Raw genomic sequence first — 19,067 nt, forward strand, 5'->3', positions numbered from 1 at the left:
GTGAGAATAATGACTCACTAACGACTGTCAATGTGGCAGGTCAAAACACCAAAAAATGTAGTAGAACCAAAACCATGCTGATATTTTTATTCAAGTCTAGTGATAGAAATACTTTACCAATTTACATAGCACTAAAAACACCGGCTGTATGCACATGACAGAAAAAAAACATGTCAAAAAAAAGGCTGCAGCTACATGAGATCTCATTAGCTTTTAAGGGCAGTTTTTGTTTTTAATGTGTGCGTTATTCCATTTATTAAGCAGACACTAGGGGAGAGGAGAGTACAAGGTGTTTAACTCCACATAGATTATTATTTTTAGACAAAACTGTATCTATCTGAAAACGAGGCTATAAAAACAGTAGGTGGACCTCAACCAGAAAACAGTTTTAAGTGACTCTTTACATTTCAGACTGGATTCACTGGGTCAAGACCAGAGAATTAAAAAAAATACTTAACATAAAAGACAAGTAGCATTTTACCCCTCCCACTATGGCAAACACACAGATAGGAGGCCTTTGTGATGTTTTGCAGGCTTTATAAAAAAAAAAGAAAAAGAAAGAAGCCAACAGATGTAAGAGCTACACACACACATACACACAAAAAAGCATAACTCATTTCTTCCCATTTTCTTCATCAGATTCAGTTTCATCTCATATTACCCCGCTCTATATAGAAGAGCTAAAAATGTAATCATTTGACATACACACAGTATGAAAGACCAAAGTTCAGATTTTAGAAAGAAGAAAGCAGCCAGGAGCTGGCGGGAGTTTGGAGTGAGGATCCAGGACGGCCAGAGTGTCGTAGAAAAGAAAAAGTACATCTCGGAAACCAACGAGTGTTGCGTGGTGCCGTTATCTAGCTCACTAATAAGCATGTCGTTTCTGATGTGATGAACAAATGGACTAAAAATGGGCCTTTTCTGGTTTGGTATGGTTAGAGTACAAAAATGTCTAAAACATGAACAATGAAGTAACAGATAAGGTAGGAAATGCTGGGTGTGTGTTGCAATGTTGTTGGGCCAGCAGCACTGCGTCATGTTAAACAGAGGCCACCATCTTTTAGCACTTGGTCCACTGCAGTGGTCGGTGAGGGATGCTTTCAGCTCTCGGCGGCAGGTTGTTCCGTCTCCGCAGAGATCGAGTTGTCCTCTTCTTCATACGTGTGCGTTTGCTGTTCGGCCGAGCTGTCCGGGCTTCGCCTGAAGAGGATCGCAGAGTCGTAACAATACACGTAAAACAAGATTACGCCCGATAATGTTTACTTAGTAAATATCATGCATCCAACAATGCAGGCGCCTCTTTAGGAGTTTTCCTACACTTAACCTGACGGCACCATAAGACCTCTTACCGAAGGTGTCTTTAAATACTTTGTGTAGCGTGCTTTTCAAAAACCTTTCATACAATTTAATTTATTTTATATAGCAGACACATAGTGAACGAGTGAGTAGGTTTCATGTGTGTCCAACCAAATGTATCGAGTTTTATTGTTAGACGTTGCCTGACACATGTTTATGGTAAATGGCCTGTATTTATATAGCGCTTTACTAGTCCCTAAGGACCCCAAAGCGCTTTACACATCCAGTCATCCACCCATTCACACACACGTTCACACACTGGTGATGGCAGCTACATTGTAGCCACAGCCACCCTGGGGCGCACTGACAGAGGCGAGGCTGCCGGACACTGGTTGTGGTCCTGTGACCAATTACAGGCAATTTAAGATGGTACCCCCCTCCCTATGTTTAATTGTCTAACGAAGAGCAGGCATGCTTGAAAACATCATACATGACATCATCCGATTATAGCAAAAATGTGTCTCGTTTGCTAATGTGACCCAAGCTCGCATCCTGTCACAGGTGGGTTTACGTGTGACGCTCACCTGTTTGGACTTGAAGCCGTATCAACGTTGTTCTCGTCTTGTATGGGTGACTTTGGCTTTTCCTCTCCCTCTGTGTCATTTTTTTTCTGCTCTGATTCCCCATTCACAGGTGTGGAGTCTGCTCACGGCAAAATCAGATTTAAATAAGCGAGCAGACAAACCCAAAGAAAGTGCACTAGAAAACAGTAGAATCCAGATTTTAGTAAATCCAAAACGAGTGCTTTTACCTGTGTTTTCTGTCTCTTTCTCCTCATCATTCTCTGGCTCCTTGTTCTCAGTTTTAGGTTTGGCTGCCACCTCCGCCTTGCCCACAAAACGCAGTTTTAACTTGTTGTAGACGTCGCTAGCTTTTTCCATGACTGCAGTGCTGGCTTTATACCGCCGGATCTAAAATGAACACAAACATGTCAAATAAGTCCGGTAACATTTTTTATATGAATTTGTTCAAATAAAAAACACGTAGATTGCTAAACATACGCTTGCTGAACATTTTATTAGGTACATCTGTTCAACTGCTCATTAAAGCAAATATCTAAATCAGCCAATCGCATGGTAGCAACTCGGCGCATTTAGGCATGCAGACACGGTCAAGATGACCTGCTGAAGTTCAAACTGAGCATCAGAAGAAGGCACTTAAGTGACTTTAGTTTTTTTAATTGTTACTGTATGGAGGGCATCTACTAGCGGCAAGATTTAGGAAAATCAGTACAAGTATTCCAACAAAAATAGTAAACCTTTTGAAAGCAGTTGACTCTCAGTCTGGTAGATGTCCAAAGTCTCAATAAACATGACCATTAAACCCTGATGAGGCTTTAATGGTCTAACAAAAACTAACAAAGACTAAACATAAGGATATTTTCTCTGTTTTCCAAATTCTCAATAATTTCAGTTTTAATCTTTCCAAAAATCCAGTTTTTATTTTTAACTACAATGTTTTTCCCCATATACAGTTTCTCCATATTTAGTACAGTTTTAGTTAACTATAGTAACTTTGGGTACTGAATGAATTTGCCCAAGTATTTCAGAAACTGCTGATCCTACACATCTATCTCTATGGTTTACAGAGAAAACACACAATATGGCTGCTGAACATGCTGTACCCATCTTCTGAGTTCACAGTCATCAAAAGTCACCACATTTCAATCCATTTGAGCACATCTGCTGAGGATTTGCATTACAGATGTGCAGCAACTGTGTGATGCCATCGTGTGCTGCACCTTCAAGTTCAAGTTCAAATTTTATTCGCCACATGCAGGTTGCCCTGCAGTGAAATGAACCCGACCATGTCATATCCATAGCAACAACTTCACCAATTTCCACTTGAGCTGTGACTTAACCAATTAACCTATTAACCAATACCAACCTGTTATACGTCAGCTGGTTTACCCGTGAAGGTGTGATTGGTTCATTTGAAAACATTTTTCCCTTTTTTCTGTTTCCTGTACTTTATTTAAACACAAATTTGTTTCTATGTTATTATGACCCTGATGAAAGCCACAAGCCGAAACACGCTGGTCAGTTAATAAAGTTGTTCCTCTTTACCTTTAAGTGTTGCTGGAGTTCCTGCCTTGTTGTATCTATGCCATGTAGAAGTAAGGCGGTTTAGAAAGCAGAAGAGTATCCAGCACTGTCATAGCAAGTTGTAACTAACAAAGTTGCCAATGAGTCTCCCAAAAAAAGACTCCTGCCTTTCCTTTTATTATTTCCCTGTCATGTACATACTTTTACAGAGATGGATACACATGAACAATTGATCAAACTTCAAACAATTGATGTCAGCGTGTGTGTAAGTAATCCCTACGAGCCAAAGCTTCACACTGCTTAAAGTTAGCCAATCAAATATTTAAAAACTGGCTTAAAGGCAGAGGAACCAAAATGCCCTGTTTTGGACAGACTGCATCAAAGCCCAGTGTCAAATAAATAAGTATTATTGTGAACGGTGACTTATGCAAAGTTACTCTACAAGTGTTTAAGAATAAAAACACAAGGGCAAAACAGTTACTGCTCAACCAACCTTGTGTTGCGTTTTGACTACTTGAGTAAATTTTAGCACAGGTTTTCCAGCTTAAACACCAAAAGGAGCTGTGGACCTAGAAAGAACAGTGGAGCAATACAAAACAAATTCACCTTTTTTAGTGTGGCAATAACTTCAGCGTTCTTATGTAGGATCTGGCTGGTGACAGGAACAGCCTCGAGCTCTTCCAGTGCTTGTAGACATCGCTCTATGTCCTGAAAACCACACAAACCAAATTTTCACGCCAGAATAAAAAGAAACCCAAAACATTTATGTGACCATATTAATCATCGTCTTAAGCGTTACGTACTGGGTTGTCCACTTTAAGTGCAAACTTTATATCTGTATGAAGCTTCTGTAGCCTTTCTCCAGGTGACGGCTCTGCAAATAAACACACAAAGTACTAAATTATATCTTTATCCGTTCTTGATAATGAAAACTGAACTTGTCTCTCTCTCTTATATAAATGACACTGCATGTTTTCAGCCAACAGCGTGAGTCACTGACCCTTTTTCTTCTCCACCTTCTTCTCCGGCAGCTTCTCTGGTTTGCGTTTCAGCTTTTCAGGCTTGGACCTAAGACAGAGAGGAAACTCTGTGATCCGTGTACATTAATGTTTGATCACCACCTCCTGATGAGCTGTGCATGCAGTAGTCTGTTCCCCATTGAGCACTCACCTCGCTCTGGACCTCTCCTCTGACCGTCTGGCTTTCTTCTCTTTCAGCTCTCTCTCTTTTCGTTCTTTCCTCTCCTTTTCTTTCTTTATTTTTGCTTTCTTCTGGTTGTCTAGCTTCTTGGGTGGCTTCTTTACCTTTTGATGGGAAAGTATCACGTATAATCCCATTTCTTTAACAAAAGCAAAAACATTACTCTATGTTAACAGACGTACCTCAGCTGGTGGCGGAGAATCAGAGTCTGAGGGCGCAGGGATAGGTGGTGGGGGGGGTTTCTTGGACTTCTTCAACGGGTGATCGTCTATACCTTCATCTGAGCTACTGCTGCTGTCACTGTCACTCTCTTTTTTAGCCTTATCTTTGTCTTTTTTCTTCTTCTCCTCCTCCTCTTTCTCTCGCTCACGTAGCCGGCGGAGCTCTTCAGCTTCCTCCTTTTTTCGCCGCTCCTCCAGCTCTCTTCTGCGTTCTTCATCTCGTTTCTTCCATTCACTGATGCGGTCGGGTTCACTATCACTGCGAGAGGTGGGAGGGCAAGGCAACCTTAATTATGCCAAGCTAATGTATGGAGTAGAATTTCTCTTACTGTATTAACCTGTGGTGCATAAATCGTTAAGAAGGAATCCTGGGAGCAGCCTGACCTTTCGCTGTCGGAGGACGATGAAGGCGCTCGTTTTGCCGGCGCAGGTTTGGGTTTACGTGCTCGAGGCTTTGGCGCCGGCTTCTCTGTGAATCAGAAAGACACGAGCACAGACTTTGAAAAACTCTGCACTAACTCACGAGCAAAGAATTGCTTCTAAACATCCTTCTAAACATCTATCTGGATCGCTACGATTGTAGATGAAACTGTAGTAAATAAAAGAGCAAAACTAAACTCGCACCTTTCTTGCGAGCCTGTGGGCCCTTCCGCGGGGGAGGATCTGATTCCGATTCAGACTTTGAGCCAGACTGGGATTCTGAACCAGACAGAGCCGGTCGAGGCTTCTCGTCCTCCGAGTCGCTGTCTGCTACTTTCTTCTCCGATGCCGATCCAGAGTCTGAATCAGAGTCGGACGAAGCCTTCTGCAAGGTCACAGAGAAAAAGTAACGAAAGCTGGAAACGCAAAGAGAAGACACCGAGTTTTGTGACAGGTAATTCTTTCTGTGACGGGGCCTTCTGGTTCACCTTTTTCTTCCCTCTGCCTCCTGCTTTCTTCACACCTCGTCCACCAGATTTCTTCTCTGGAGTAAAATCCTGTTGAAGAAAAACAAACATCAAATGATTTGCAGCTGAGACGTTATAAGAGAGACACGAAAGAAATACACAACAGCGGTTTGTCTCCTCCCTGCCCTGAAAAGGCCAATCAAAAGCCATATTGGAAAATGGGAAGAAAATTGGGAAATTAATTGATATAAAGCTGTAATTTACTGCACCTTGCACCTAAAAAAAAAGCTTTAAAACCTTACTTTGAGGCAAAACCCACCAAACTCTGACTGGTCGTTCTGTATGTGCAGTTTTTATGCCACCATGACCAAAGAAATTAATTTCATCCATCCATTTGCTTCCGCTTATCCTTTCAAGGGTCGCGGGGGGCGCTGGAGCCTATCCCAGCTGTCATAGGGCGAGAGGCGGGGTACACCCTGGACAGGTCGCCAGTCCGTCGCAGGGCCAACACACAGGGACAGACAACCATTCGCACTCACATTCACACTCACATTCACACCTAGTGGCAATTTGGATTATCCAATTAACCTATCCCCACAAGCTGCATGTCTTTGGACGGTGGGAGGAAGCCGGAGTACCCGGAGGGAACCCACGCAAACACGGGGAGAACATGCAAACTCCACACAGAAAGACCCCGGCCTGATGGTGGAATTGAACTCAGGACCTTCTTGCTGTGCAGCAACAGTGCTAACCGGCTTCCTCCCACCATCCAAAGACCCGTGAATGCACCGTGAATTCATTTCATTTCATTTGTAAATAGCGACTACAGAGGTGCTACCAAGTTGGCAGCTGAGTGGTGAGACTTGTGTCAGGAAGGGCATCCAACATAAATAAATCTACCAAATCAAACACGCGGCTATAGCAACCCATTTGCGAATGAGAGGCAACCAAAAGTGGCTTTGAGCATCAGACTCCTCCACAATCACGCGCGTACGCACATGTTATTACCTGATCACTGTTTTTCCCAGAGTCAGACTCCGAAGGTGTGGGTTCTGATTCAGAAGGAGATCCACTCTCTTCTTCATCTCGGTCGCTCGATGAGCCTCGTGCCTTTTTTGGAGGAGGAGGCCGCTGAAACAAAAAAAAAAAAAAGTACTTGTGAGAAAACAGAAAATTTGAACAGTTATAGGTCACTTGAGATATAAAAATAATCTCACTGCTCAAATATTCAAGTCATGCAGACAAATCCCTTAATTTCTGGCTCATTTAGCTTTCGTCACTGCTGCGACAACATCGGCTATAAAAAAAAAAAGCCACCAGAAAATGTGTGCTCTTCTTTCAACTCTTCAAATTCTCGGTAACTATTCATGAATGACAAATTGTTACAGTAACTTGGCTGCTGCTGATGGTAGTTGGTCACGTATGGTGCCAGAAAAACCTTCTTTGTGGCCCAAACTGTGACCAAGGAAACCATTTATTTTAATCAAGCTCAACATCAAAAACAACAGGAGTGAATCTTAAATCAAATCACTGGACGAGTTGTAATGACACACATCCACTAACAATATAATCCTCGTATAATTACCTTAGGAGCCTGTGGCTTTCGCTTCATTCCTCCTCCTCCTCCTCCTCCGCCCCCTCCTCCTCCTCCGCCCCCCCTTCCTCTGTCTTCACTCCCAGAATCTGAATCAACCTCACTTCCTGTTTGTGCTTTCCGAGGAACCGGGGCGTCCTCCTCATCGTCCTCCTCGTCGCTTCCTCCTCCTGCATTTTCAGCCTCGCTGTCAGATGAGCTAGCTGGCTGCAGACAAAACACAATAAAATATAATAATGAAAAATATCTGAACAGGGCGACAAAAAGGGGAGAAGCAGCAAAGATACTGGTGAAGAACAGTAGCTGCTTTGGTGAAGGTCACACAGGCCACAGTCTCTCCAAGTCTGAACAAGGAATTTTTCATGAGAAGGAAAAGTAGATTCATTTGAATCAAACCAGTCGCTACCAAGTACATCCTGCAGATCCTAAATCTATGCTCACAAAAATCACCCAAATGAGGGTTATGAAAAAACAAATGCGCTTCCAGTATCTTTTACATTTCATGCTGAATTATGCCTGCTTCAGGATTTTGGGAAGATGACAGAGACTTACTACAGGTGGGGCGCTGTAGGAGGCATGTGGATTGTTCTGGATCTCCCATAAGCCTTCATTGAATCCCTTCCTTTTGTTGGGTTTCCCATATCGTTCTCTGTACTTTTCATAGGCAAAAAGGTCCTTTGGTGCGAGGAATGCTCTTTGAAAACAGAGAAAATAAAGAAAACGTGAAGCAAACTGACGGGAAACAATCTGATGTCCCAGGCTTTCAATAATGAACAGGATGTTTATACTTGTGTTTAGGAAGGCTGGTGTTCGACTCCAGACTTTGAAGCAGATCACTGTGCCACCTAGTGACAGATTAAAATACTGCAGGTGCCATCTTGTCAAACAGATGGTGTGTCTCACCAGTTCAAATATGTCAACACATCTTGTGGAAACATACTGCGCACTAAGACTGACTCAAATTAACAGTAGTTTCACATCAAAGTAGTTATATGTGCCAACGTCACTCTACCAAAGGGGATTTTTTTTTTAAAAAACAGGTGAGCCAGAGCCTAAATTCAAAACTGGAACTACCAAATTTAACCAGAAAAAGTAAACATGGCTGATGAATTTCAGCCAATGTGCAAGTTTACAACACCTGCATCCACCCAAGATTAAACAGTTCTGCAAATACACTTAACTCTAGTCTCTGTGTACTTACGTTTCATGTGTCCCAAAGAAGAAAATGGGGATTTTATTAGGAGGTGGTTTCACTGCTCCATCAGCCACATCTTCAATCTGTTTAAAAAAAATAATCGTAATTTTTAAAAGCATGATTTTCAATGAAGAGAGCAAACAGATGACATGTCACACATTCACTTGCAGACACAGGACTGAACACACAACTGTGGCTCGAAAAGTTGTTTCTGCTCATCAGAATCCCCGTAAATGTGCCACTTCAACGGTCAGCCCCTTGGCCATTTGTGCAATTAGCAGTTAAAACAACAACAAACGCAACCTGATAGTCGTTTTATCCATTTTAATGCGCAGGGAAATATGCTCTACAATATCAGCAAGTTTTTAAAAAGGGGAGGGGGAAAAAATCCACAATTTTTTTTTAAACGTCATCTCCATAAAAACAACGTTAGCTGGAGTGGTGAACGTCTCCGTGTAGGTTAGGCCACGAGCATCTCATGCAAATTTTGCCGCTCATACGCTGACAGTGGGCCTGTGCACACCTGCAGCCTGTCAGCCCTGCAGAAGTAAGCCTACGCTTTCTGTTTGTCTGTATCCATAAACGTAGTGGAGAACATCTACAGAGAACCTTCTACAGCGTCCCGTGCAGAGCAGCCCACCCCCTCCTCCGCCTCTCAGACTGCTGCTGCTGTTAACGTTGCTTGCTTACCCTGGCTGGCCAATGGGGGTATCCCTTCATCTTAGCAAAGACGAGGTCTCCGGGCTGGAAGTTGTGTGGCATTGTTCTTCTCTTCTGCACAGCCTGGGTTTAAAAAGGTTTAAGATACGCAGTCTTTCTGTGTCTCTCTCGGTTTGATGTTTTCAGGTCGACACGAAACCTGGAAACGGTGGTGTTAGCTACCAAGCTAACAGTATACTAACGTTACCGCGAGAAGCTGCGTGAAGCCAGACGCTACGTACTAACCGTTTCCGCTCCAGGGTGCCAAGTTAGCCTTCAAAAGAAAGACTTTAAAAAACGACTCAATTAAAGAGTAAATTATCTTTTCCTTCATATAAACATTTTTTGGCCGCGATTAAACAAATTTTAGTTTTCCACCAACAAAAAAATCACGAAAATATTGTTTTTAAGAGTGTAGCTTAAATTTACACAAACTAAATACATATATGCAAAATTATACAGTTCAGTTCCACATGTTTACATACTATAGACATATACTTATGACTATGTTATTTGCATATTTCATGGTCTGTAAACGTGCAATATCCTTGAATACATACATGCATTTACATACATATGTGGGGAAGTATGTATCGCTCCATTTTCTTCTGCTTATCCAATCTCCCAGCTGTCATAGGAAGTAAGGCATGGTACATCCTGGACAGATAGACACAGAAAACTATTTACGCACACATTCAGTGTTCAGTTTAGATGTACCTCTTTGGACTGTCGAGCAAAGCCAGTGTACCAGGATAGAACATGCAAACTCAACACAGGAAAGCCCCGGATGTGTGAAATGATTTGAACTTGGGAACTTTCTGCTGTGAGATTATAGTACTAAACACTGCATCACTATTTAAACCTGTGGATATGTGTATGCGTATACATGTCAGTATATTTGGCTGTTACTGAAATTTTGTGCACCATGTAAGGGTGGTGTGGCTGCATTTTCGTTATGCTTGTATAATGACAATAAAGAGTCTTTATAATTTATGCTTTTCAAATAGTAAAACACAGAAACGCGAAGTAAGACAGACATTCTTAAAAGTAAAAATATAAGCACATCAATCCCAACAAGCTTCACACATACCCAATATCACTTATTTCACAACAAAATGTATTTAAAAGTCGTCTTCAGGTTTGATTAAACGCTCAATTTTAAATGACTGAATTATTTAAATTCTCGACTTTTATTCTTTTAAGTCAAACAGACTTCCCTGTCGCACCGGAAATAGAGTTGTGGGATGTTTGGAAAGCTTCATTAATCCGGATGAAGCTGTCTCTTCGTTTTCTCGTGATACGACAGCCACAGCGGAAATCCCGCCTTTCTTGCCTCGCGATTGGCTGACCGCCGATCAGTTTCCTGATCACCCAATGACATATTACAATGTGGAAAGCAACGTTGACCTCCCCCCGAAATCACCTCTAGTGAGAAGCCATGTTTCGGTCTTTAGGACGCGTTCAGCAGTTTAACTGCAACTTCCTGACTCTGCAGAGGCTCAGCGCTACCTCTAAACTCCACATCTGCACGTCCAGAATGGCCAGCTCGGACTACAGGATTGAACGGGACACGTTTGGGGAGCTCAAGGTTCCGGCCGACAAATACTACGGGGCCCAAACTGTCAGATCGACCATGAACTTCAAGATAGGGGGACCAAGTGAGAGAATGCCCATCCAAGTGATCAAGGCCTTTGGTGTCCTGAAGAAAGCAGCTGCTCAGGTGAACAAGGAGTACGGCCTGGATCCAAAAATAGCTGAGGCAATCGTCCAGGCTGCAGATGAGGTTTCAGCCGGTAAGCTCGATGATCATTTCCCTCTGGTGGTATGGCAGACTGGCTCTGGAACTCAGACTAACATGAATGTCAATGAGGTGATCAGCAACAGGGCTATTGAGATCCTGGGAGGGAAACTGGGCTCCAAGGATCCAGTTCACCCCAATGACCATGTCAACAAGAGTCAGAGCTCCAATGACACCTTCCCCACAGCCATGCACATTGCAGTAGCCACTGAGGTCCACCAGGTCCTGCTGCCCGGCCTGCAGACTCTGCACGACGCACTTGCTTCAAAGGCTGAAGAGTTCAAAGACATCATCAAAATTGGGCGCACACACACTCAGGACGCTGTGCCGCTCTCGCTGGGCCAGGAGTTCAGCGGTTACGTCCAGCAGGTGAAATACAGCATTGAGAGGGTGAAGGCAGCCATGCCCAGGGTGTATGAGCTGGCAGCTGGAGGCACGGCTGTAGGAACGGGACTTAACACCCGCATTGGGTTTGCTGAGAAGGTAGCCTCCACCGTTGCTTCTCTCACAGGCCTGCCGTTTGTAACCGCTCCCAACAAATTTGAAGCCCTGGCAGCTCACGACGCCCTGGTAGAGCTGAGCGGGGCTCTCAACACTGTGGCCGTCAGCATGATGAAGATCGCCAATGACGTCCGCTTCTTGGGGTCAGGACCTCGCTCAGGCCTTGGAGAGCTCATCCTACCAGAGAATGAGCCAGGAAGCAGCATCATGCCGGGCAAGGTGAACCCAACCCAGTGTGAGGCCATGACCATGGTGGCAGCCCAGGTGATGGGGAACCACGTGGCCGTCACCGTCGGAGGCAGCAACGGACACTTTGAACTCAACGTCTTCAAGCCGATGATGGTGAAGAATGTGCTGAACTCCGCACAGCTGCTCGGCGACGCCTCCGTCTCCTTCACCAACAACTGCGTGGTGGGCATCCAGGCCAACACGGAGAGGATCAACAAGCTCATGAATGAGTCCCTCATGCTGGTCACAGCGCTTAACCCACACATCGGGTACGACAAGGCGGCCACCATCGCTAAAACGGCTCACAAGAAAGGCTCGACCCTGAAGGCTGTGGCCGTGGAGCTGGGCTATCTGACCGAAGAGCAGTTCGACCAGTGGGTGAAGCCAAGTGACATGCTGGGACCAAAGTAAACTGACAACCCAGGGAAAAGGAAAAAAAACAAAACTCTTTTACACAAAAGAAAAGAGTATTTAAGTAAATCAGATGTGGAACTGAGTAAGCATTTTTTTTTGGATCCTGAACTTTTCATCTCTCAACAAAAAAATCTGGCATACTGTTGTATGACGCAACTTGCGTAATATCTGGCATACTGGTAGAGTTCAAAGTGCACTGTGTCATGGTCCTTTGGTATGGATGAAACAGCTGATGCAGCTCTACACACCTTTTATCTTTGTGTCTTAACAGGGAATGTTTTAAGAAGTAGCAGCAGTAAAGCTTCGTCATCAATATGACTTAATTTTGTACATGTAAACATGTAAAGTCTTTTCTTTTTTTCTTCCAGAGTCAGAATACTTTTAACTCCTCCTCAGCTTGTAGTCGATACCATTGCAGCTCGGAGTGCCATTGTGGTTGCTTCAAAACACTACATAACATTGTACCTCGTGTGTTTTGGTTTACACGATGTGTGCCATTTATGCCATGTGTCCGTTAAATGAAATGCATTTATTAAAATAAATTCAGTCTTATTTCAATTTTTTTCCTTGCTTACATGCACGCACATTAGCATGATTGGTTAAACATCTGCTGTATAAACACCAGGGATTACAACAGTATGAAGTTGAAATTAAATGAATTTTAATTGTAAACAACAAATATACATTTCAAAAAACGTGGTGCAGAAACATTTTGTACAAGTGATGAAACAAGAGTGAACATTTGCGCCGGTTTTATTTGGTCCAGCTGACTTTGGGGATGTCATAATGCTCTGTCAGGTTGTCCAGGTGACGGTTAAAATCCTGATAAACAAGAACATAATGTCACAAACTGTTTCTATTAAGAAATATGCAATTTTGATATTAAGTTTTATGTAAATGTTGTCTTAAATCTATGTCTCTGAAAGGCCGAGTTAAGGAAGCTCTTACCTCGACTCTGTGTTTGTGGGTCTTTGATGCCTTGTTCAAAATCCGCTCCATTTGCTGTTAAAAAGAAATGGAGAGAAATGTAATGCCAAACAATTTACATTAGAACTTTCATTTTACACATTCACAATCTTTAAATCTCTGCCAGAGGGGAGAAAAAAAAAACCCCAAAACACTTAACACAGACTACTGGATTTAGTGGGAGTAAGATTGACTGACACACACACAGTAAGAATTTATTTCAGATTACATAACAAGTCAAGGTTTGGATGCTTCTTTGTTCACAAGTGGTCACCGCAGCAGGTAGCACCAAAGTTGATTTGGCAGATTTTCACACTGGATGCCATTCCCAAAGGGATTTGGGTCTCTTTTCAGAAATGAACTGGGAATTTGCTTATTAGGCAAATGTGTATTTCAAAACTACACTAGTTTGGAATTATTGTACAGTGCTAAGCTTGTTGGCTCTCTCTTAGAGGTAATATTATCAATACCTTAGTGAAACATCATTAGCAATTGATGTTTTTCCACTGGCAGACCTGGTGCAGATTTGTTATTGAAACCCTGCTATAATTCATGATACTGACAATAAAGATGGCTTTAGGAAATATTGCCCTAAACAACAAAAGAGATTCTGAGTTTAGATAATTTACTTCAGAGAATAATAGATTTGGCTGCAGTTTTCAAGCAGCTCAAGTTTGTTTTTCAGTCCTGAAAAGGGCCAAATTTGAACCCAACCTTACAAATAATTCACTTCTCCTAAACAGAAACTTCTACAATCTATTAATACTTATGTTAGCTTTGTTTCCCCTCACAATTCAATCCCTTGAACGCTGGAGAAAAAGAACTCACCCGTTTCTCTTGCATCTTGTCAAAAGCAATCTGTGCCGGTGTCCTTTTGTCAAGATATACTTTCTTGGTTTTCACCTCCTCATCGCTTTGGCTGGTAACGACCTGCTCCATGCGATGCTTGCTCTCCTTGTTCTTCTTTTTCTTCCTAAAAATAAGAGAAACACCATTATTATTCCTCATAATTTATTACCAATTTTGTGCAAGAAAATGTACATGCAGGACAGTACTGTGCAAAGGTCTTGAGCCACTCCTCTTTTTCAAAAAATGTTTTGCCAGAAAAATTGGAAATAGCTGCAGCAATTTTTTTTAATCGAGTGCACCAATGGTGACTACTAATGTTTAACTGTGTTTGGGATAAAAAAAAAAAAACAACCATTTTTAACTTCTCTCCTGAATTCTTCCACACATGTTAACAACAATTTGTACCAAAAATTTCCCTCCATAAGACCTGGTGCCACTGATTTTGTTCCACTTCTTGAGTAATTTGATATACTTTTCCCCCTCATTTCCCTTCTTCGAGACTGGTTACTTGACAGCCACCCTTTCACTGAGTACAATTCTGATGAAGCTTCAGCAAACAGTAGATGGATCCACTGAAGGGCCATCTCTCAGGTTCTGTATCAGGTCTTTGTGGGATGTTCTTAAGGACAACACTTTCAAATACTATTCATCCACTGTAGATGAATTTTCTTTTAGGCCTCCAACTTCTTCTTTTCTATTTGCCTTATTTTTAAGGTGAGATAAAAACCTTTGAAATGCCTTCATACCACCTGGCCAACTATTTTATCAACACAACTAAAAAAAACAATTACAGCAAAAAATAAAAATACAAAGAAATGAGAGGTGCCACAAGACTTGCACAGTACTGCACATACCATTCAAGTTGGGGGGTTTTTGAGTATGTTAGTCAAATACCACTAAAAACAGGTTTCATTTGAATACACAAAGATCCTGTAAGCACTTAAGGCCTGCAAAGTCCCACAACTACAGCAGTAATCATGTATTACGTAACACACATCTGTCTTTAGCGTTCAAAACCTTGTGTCTCCTGTTTTCTGAACAACTAACTAGTCAGTTGGTTTTGTGTATTTTAGATTTTAACATTTAAAAGGAATGTGTATCCAGTGTCGTGCAAAAGAAAGTATATATTAGTCGGTCGTTTTGTTTTTGCCAAGCTAGCTAGCTAGCTACCCCTTCTGTTACAGTCCATAATTCTACTATCAACAGCTGTGAGGCCACGAAGCATGCGTTTAAATGTTATTTTCATATTTGTTGGCCTCTTCAAATATTACGTAATATTACTCATATCCACACACGTTCAGTGAACAAAGAGGTTTGTTTTCCTACTAGCAAAAGGGCTAACCATAGCCTGGTACGAACACAACCACATAATTTGAAGTATTTCATCGACTTGACAGAGATGTCTTTTTCGTACATTTTCTTCTAAGCGCTGATACTACTAAGACTTACTTTTTCCCAGCAGAAATATCTCCCACACCCTTTAATTTCAGGGCACTTTTCTGGACTGTAGCGTACTCAGACATGTTCGAGAAGCTGTTTGTCGTCGTCGTCGTCGTCGTCTTCTTCTGCTTTCTGCTCTGACAGAGACGGATCAGGATCAGTGCTGCCACCTATTGGGAGGTGAAAGGAAGCGACCCAAGTATGCATGAAAATGTCCTGCGGTGTTTCTTCCCAGCCACGGGGGGTGCTGTACTCTACTTCTAACGAGGCAAATACGAGGCAGAAAGCGGAAGTTGAGGCAAAACTGAATGTCAAATTGTAGCATGGTGGAGTTCGTTTTTAAAATAAAGTAAAAATGTTACGGTACAGTTTATTACGGATAGCACCGGTAGCGCGGTGCCTCACCGGAAACAACACGTCGTTTCTGTGCAGGGTGAGCATATTAAACAGAGGACAGACATGTGGATATGCTAAGAAAGTTGGTGAGTAAAGAGGACATCTGTGTGCCAAGCTTGTTTACTTTACTGTGTGCGATTATATAAAAACAAAAAGGGGAGATGTCGATGCATGTGTCATTTAGATCGCATTAAATTTAAAATGTTGTGTGGATTTTTTTTTTCATTCCACATGAGTCTAATTTGAGTCACAAATCTCTTCCTCCATTTTTTAGCGGCCAAGGGAAAGGGTAAAGGCATGATGAAAGAGGAACTGAAAGGTCCAGAGGTGTGTAAAGACCCTGTCAGACTCACATCTCATGCAGTAGGGGTCAACATCTTCAAACAAGGGGAAGACCCCAAGCTGAAGCCTCCTGAGGAGTACCCTGAATGGTGAGAGTGCACGTTATGTTAATGTTTTATTTAATGTTTTCCCTCGTTGTGTCATCATTGTACACACATCCAGTGGAAGTTTCACCCATTTACTGAACAAATAAATGGTGTGATGTTCTGGGAAAAGTAAGTCCACATCTGGCTCCAGAAGCTGGTTGTGCCTCCTTAGCTTAAATTAATTAATAGGCATTTTTCAGAAGTTTACTGGTTTTCAAAAAAATTCCAAAACTGATATAAAACTTAGGAAACTTGTGATTCCTGAAACAAATCTGTCTGCAGGTGCGATTTCCATTTAGTCCAAATGTATAAACCTGCTCCTGAAATGACTGTGAACACCAGATCTTTATAAATATTGAAACACAAAGTGGAAGATCAGTGATTAAATTAAAAGCAGAAACACAGCTGCAGCAGTGATCGAGAGGTACAGAATGAGACATCGTGCCACTAATCAGAGCCACGGTGCGATCCTCTGAAAATGATGGCAGTGAATGGGGAACTACTTACACCAGTACCTCTCAATAAAAGACATGCATTGCTTTATCAAGTAAAATATGAGTTCCTCTTGCAGCTCACAGACTGTGATAAGAATGCATCTGTTCAGCAGTTATACCACAGTACATTTATTCTTAATAGTGAAGCACAGAGTTGGGACTATGACTATATGTCTTTATTGTATTTCGTTTTTTCTCCAGGGAACTTTTTCTAAGTTTTTCTTTGGACATTGGCTGTCCCCCCTCCCCCATTTTTTTTTGTTAAGCCACTTAACAGAGACTCATGAACCATTCAAGCATGACAAAAAGCAGCTTAGGCAAGGGATTCACTATTATATGCTGCATTTGTTCCCATGTCTTTAGCTGAATCTACAAAAAATGCCAAAGATAATACGCTGAGAGGCATAAAATAGTATTTTTGGACCAACATTGGGATTCCAAAAGAGCTATTAGCTAAACTAGCTGGACCAGCTGAACATCTATAGCATATTTCAACACGCTGTGCACTGTGTCCATGAAAGTATATGAAGACACTCGACAAGTGGTTCCAGGTTCAGTGAGTGTTCACAACCATTTGTAAACTATGGGTTAGCAGCTAGCTAACAGATGAGACCTTTTATTGCATGCAATGCAATAAAAGCATATCTGGATTGAAAAATGCAGTCATGGATTGTCCTCCCTAGAGCCCATAACTCAACATTATTAAAACAGTGTGGGATCATCTTGACAGAGAATGCAACAAAAGCCAGCCAAGATCCAAAGAAGAACTTTGAATGTCCTTTAAGAAGCCCGGAGAACTATTCTTGAAGACTGTTTAAAGAAATCTAGAGAAAATAAGCCTGTATTTTTAATATACATAATATAAAATGCATTTCTACTCATAAGTCACCTCAAGCTGCTTTAAACTAAAAGATAAAGGCCTTTCAAGGTCTTTATTACAGAGGAAACCTCAACAATCAGACGATACCGTATGAGCAGCACTTGGCGAGAGCAGGAAGGAAGAACTCCCTTTAAACAGGACGAAACCAGTAGAGCCAGGTTTGAGGAGAGGCAGCCATCTAACTGTGACCAGCTAGAGAATAAAGGAAAAGAGAAGAGGAGGAAAAAAGGAGAGCTTAGCGAGATCAAGGGCAAAACATAAAATGTGTGCAGTGTTTTTAAAAATTTGAGCTTGGTGGATGTTTCGTTTTACAGCAAAAAGTCTGCAATCGGCCAGAACTTGTTAGGAGAAGCTGGCAGTTGTGTGAAATCTGTGCCATTTGTAGGTAATTTTCTTTATATTGAATTAACTTTTACATCTATTTTTAAACTCAAAGGCATCCACAGCCTTTCTACCTGCAGTGATTATGAATGCTGGCCGTTTCCAAAATATGAGTGCTTTTGGTTTTTATATTAGTTGATATTGTATCATAGACATATCGACTCACTGCTTAAGTAATCGGGGAACTTCTTTGTGAGTTGTTGTTGTAGTTGTTATATTTCACTTCTTTCTTTCTTTTCTTTTCTTTCACTCAGGTTGTTCCAGTTAAACCTGGGAGCAGCCAAAAAGCTGAACGAGCTCGAGTCGGACTCTTGGGAGTATTGGAAACGTCTGAGGAAGGAAAACATTTGGCGTTTCAACAGACTACATAAAGGGAAGAAGTTGTAGGGTTTCACTGGACTTACTGAGGGCAACAGCAGTGTTTTACACCCTGGACTGAATTACCATGACAGAAACGGACTTCTGGATCAGTCTATCCCACCTGACAGCTGAGAGACTTTTGTCTCTTCATCGCTGGTTCTGTTTGATGCAAACGTTCTCTTGTGTTAAACAAAGGTGGTGATATAACAGCGTGAACTGCAAAGGAGTCCTTCAAGAAGGCAAAAACTGAACATCATATGAACCTAATGAAGTTATTGTCTCACTTCAGACAAACTCTTCATTAAATCAAATTTGACCAGTTTTCATGAAGTCGTAGTAACAATTTTCAACATTTCTGTTGTATACTAGAACGCTCTGGAGTAGTTACTTTGTGGCAAAAAGTAGAAAAAAAGGATTTCATTGTGTTTAACTTGGATTAAATCATTTGAACATGTGTTTATGGTGTTTTGTTTTCTTTTTGCAAATCACTTTGCCTGTTTGTGAATGTGCAGACTGTCTATAAATAAAAATGAAATTATATTCAAAAGTTGAGTTTGTCCCATTGCTTTAATTGATATTAGGTATCCAGATGTGGCACCACTTTAGGTTGTAATGTAGAGCTGTGTTCACGGTTGGTAAGTCGGTGCTTTTCAGCCCAACCCCAAGTCACAGGAAAAGCTCTGGGTCGCAGTTTGTAATAGTTATTGCGCTGATCTTTAAATACTAGCTACAGTG

At 41.8% G+C, this 19,067-nt stretch overlaps 4 protein-coding genes across 4 annotated transcripts; 2 read left to right on the top strand and 2 right to left on the bottom strand.

Annotated features, from left to right (window-relative positions):
- Nucleotides 1-72: 72 nt before the first annotated feature.
- Nucleotides 73-9,439, bottom strand: hdgfl2 (HDGF like 2). Its single transcript, XM_080297519.1, has 16 exons — nt 9,189-9,439; nt 8,505-8,581; nt 7,856-7,997; nt 7,295-7,510; nt 6,718-6,840; nt 5,731-5,799; nt 5,447-5,627; nt 5,207-5,291; nt 4,784-5,081; nt 4,572-4,705; nt 4,402-4,469; nt 4,205-4,275; nt 4,008-4,109; nt 2,108-2,267; nt 1,881-1,998; nt 73-1,200 (listed from the first exon to the last, which is right to left on the bottom strand). The coding sequence occupies exons 1-16, from the start codon at nt 9,258-9,260 to the stop codon at nt 1,101-1,103; spliced, it is 2,016 nt and encodes a 671-aa protein (XP_080153645.1). The 5' UTR covers nt 9,261-9,439; the 3' UTR covers nt 73-1,100.
- A 991-nt stretch (nt 9,440-10,430) lies between these two features.
- Nucleotides 10,431-12,690, top strand: fh (fumarate hydratase). The gene has a single exon (XM_026158728.2). The coding sequence runs from the start codon at nt 10,636-10,638 to the stop codon at nt 12,133-12,135; it is 1,500 nt and encodes a 499-aa protein (XP_026014513.1). The 5' UTR covers nt 10,431-10,635; the 3' UTR covers nt 12,136-12,690.
- An 87-nt stretch (nt 12,691-12,777) lies between these two features.
- On the bottom strand, nt 12,778-15,739 carry fam32a (family with sequence similarity 32 member A). The gene is made up of 4 exons (XM_026158731.2): nt 15,403-15,739; nt 13,933-14,077; nt 13,087-13,140; nt 12,778-12,960 (listed from the first exon to the last, which is right to left on the bottom strand). Exons 1-4 carry the CDS (start codon nt 15,474-15,476, stop codon nt 12,892-12,894), a joined length of 342 nt encoding a protein of 113 aa, XP_026014516.1. The 5' UTR covers nt 15,477-15,739; the 3' UTR covers nt 12,778-12,891.
- Nucleotides 15,648-18,879, top strand: mrpl54 (mitochondrial ribosomal protein L54). Its single transcript, XM_026158730.2, has 3 exons — nt 15,648-15,875; nt 16,064-16,220; nt 18,227-18,879. Exons 1-3 carry the CDS (start codon nt 15,749-15,751, stop codon nt 18,357-18,359), a joined length of 417 nt encoding a protein of 138 aa, XP_026014515.1. The 5' UTR covers nt 15,648-15,748; the 3' UTR covers nt 18,360-18,879.
- Nucleotides 18,880-19,067: the final 188 nt, after the last annotated feature.

The sequence above is a fragment of the Astatotilapia calliptera genome, chromosome 23 (assembly GCF_964374335.1).
Source record: "Astatotilapia calliptera chromosome 23, fAstCal68.1, whole genome shotgun sequence".
Lineage (NCBI taxonomy): Eukaryota > Metazoa > Chordata > Actinopteri > Cichliformes > Cichlidae > Astatotilapia > Astatotilapia calliptera.

Coding starts and splice junctions, on each gene's coding strand:
- mrpl54 (XM_026158730.2), top strand. CDS start 15,749: ATGTTACGGTACAGTTTATTACGGATAGCACCGGTAGCGCGGTGCCTC. Junction 15,876..16,063: donor TGGATATGCTAAGAAAGTTG/GTGAGTAAAGAG, acceptor TCCATTTTTTAG/CGGCCAAGGGAAAGGGTAAA. Junction 16,221..18,226: donor CCTGAGGAGTACCCTGAATG/GTGAGAGTGCAC, acceptor TCTTTCACTCAG/GTTGTTCCAGTTAAACCTGG.
- fam32a (XM_026158731.2), bottom strand. CDS start 15,476: ATGTCTGAGTACGCTACAGTCCAGAAAAGTGCCCTGAAATTAAAGGGT. Junction 13,141..13,932: donor ACAAGATGCAAGAGAAACGG/GTGAGTTCTTTT, acceptor TCTTTTTAACAG/CAAATGGAGCGGATTTTGAA. Junction 12,961..13,086: donor CCCACAAACACAGAGTCGAG/GTAAGAGCTTCC, acceptor CTTGTTTATCAG/GATTTTAACCGTCACCTGGA.
- fh (XM_026158728.2), top strand. CDS start 10,636: ATGTTTCGGTCTTTAGGACGCGTTCAGCAGTTTAACTGCAACTTCCTG.
- hdgfl2 (XM_080297519.1), bottom strand. CDS start 9,260: ATGCCACACAACTTCCAGCCCGGAGACCTCGTCTTTGCTAAGATGAAG. Junction 5,800..6,717: donor CTGGGAAAAACAGTGATCAG/GTAATAACATGT, acceptor TTTCTTCAACAG/GATTTTACTCCAGAGAAGAA. Junction 2,268..4,007: donor TTATTGCCACACTAAAAAAG/GTGAATTTGTTT, acceptor TGTTCATTTTAG/ATCCGGCGGTATAAAGCCAG.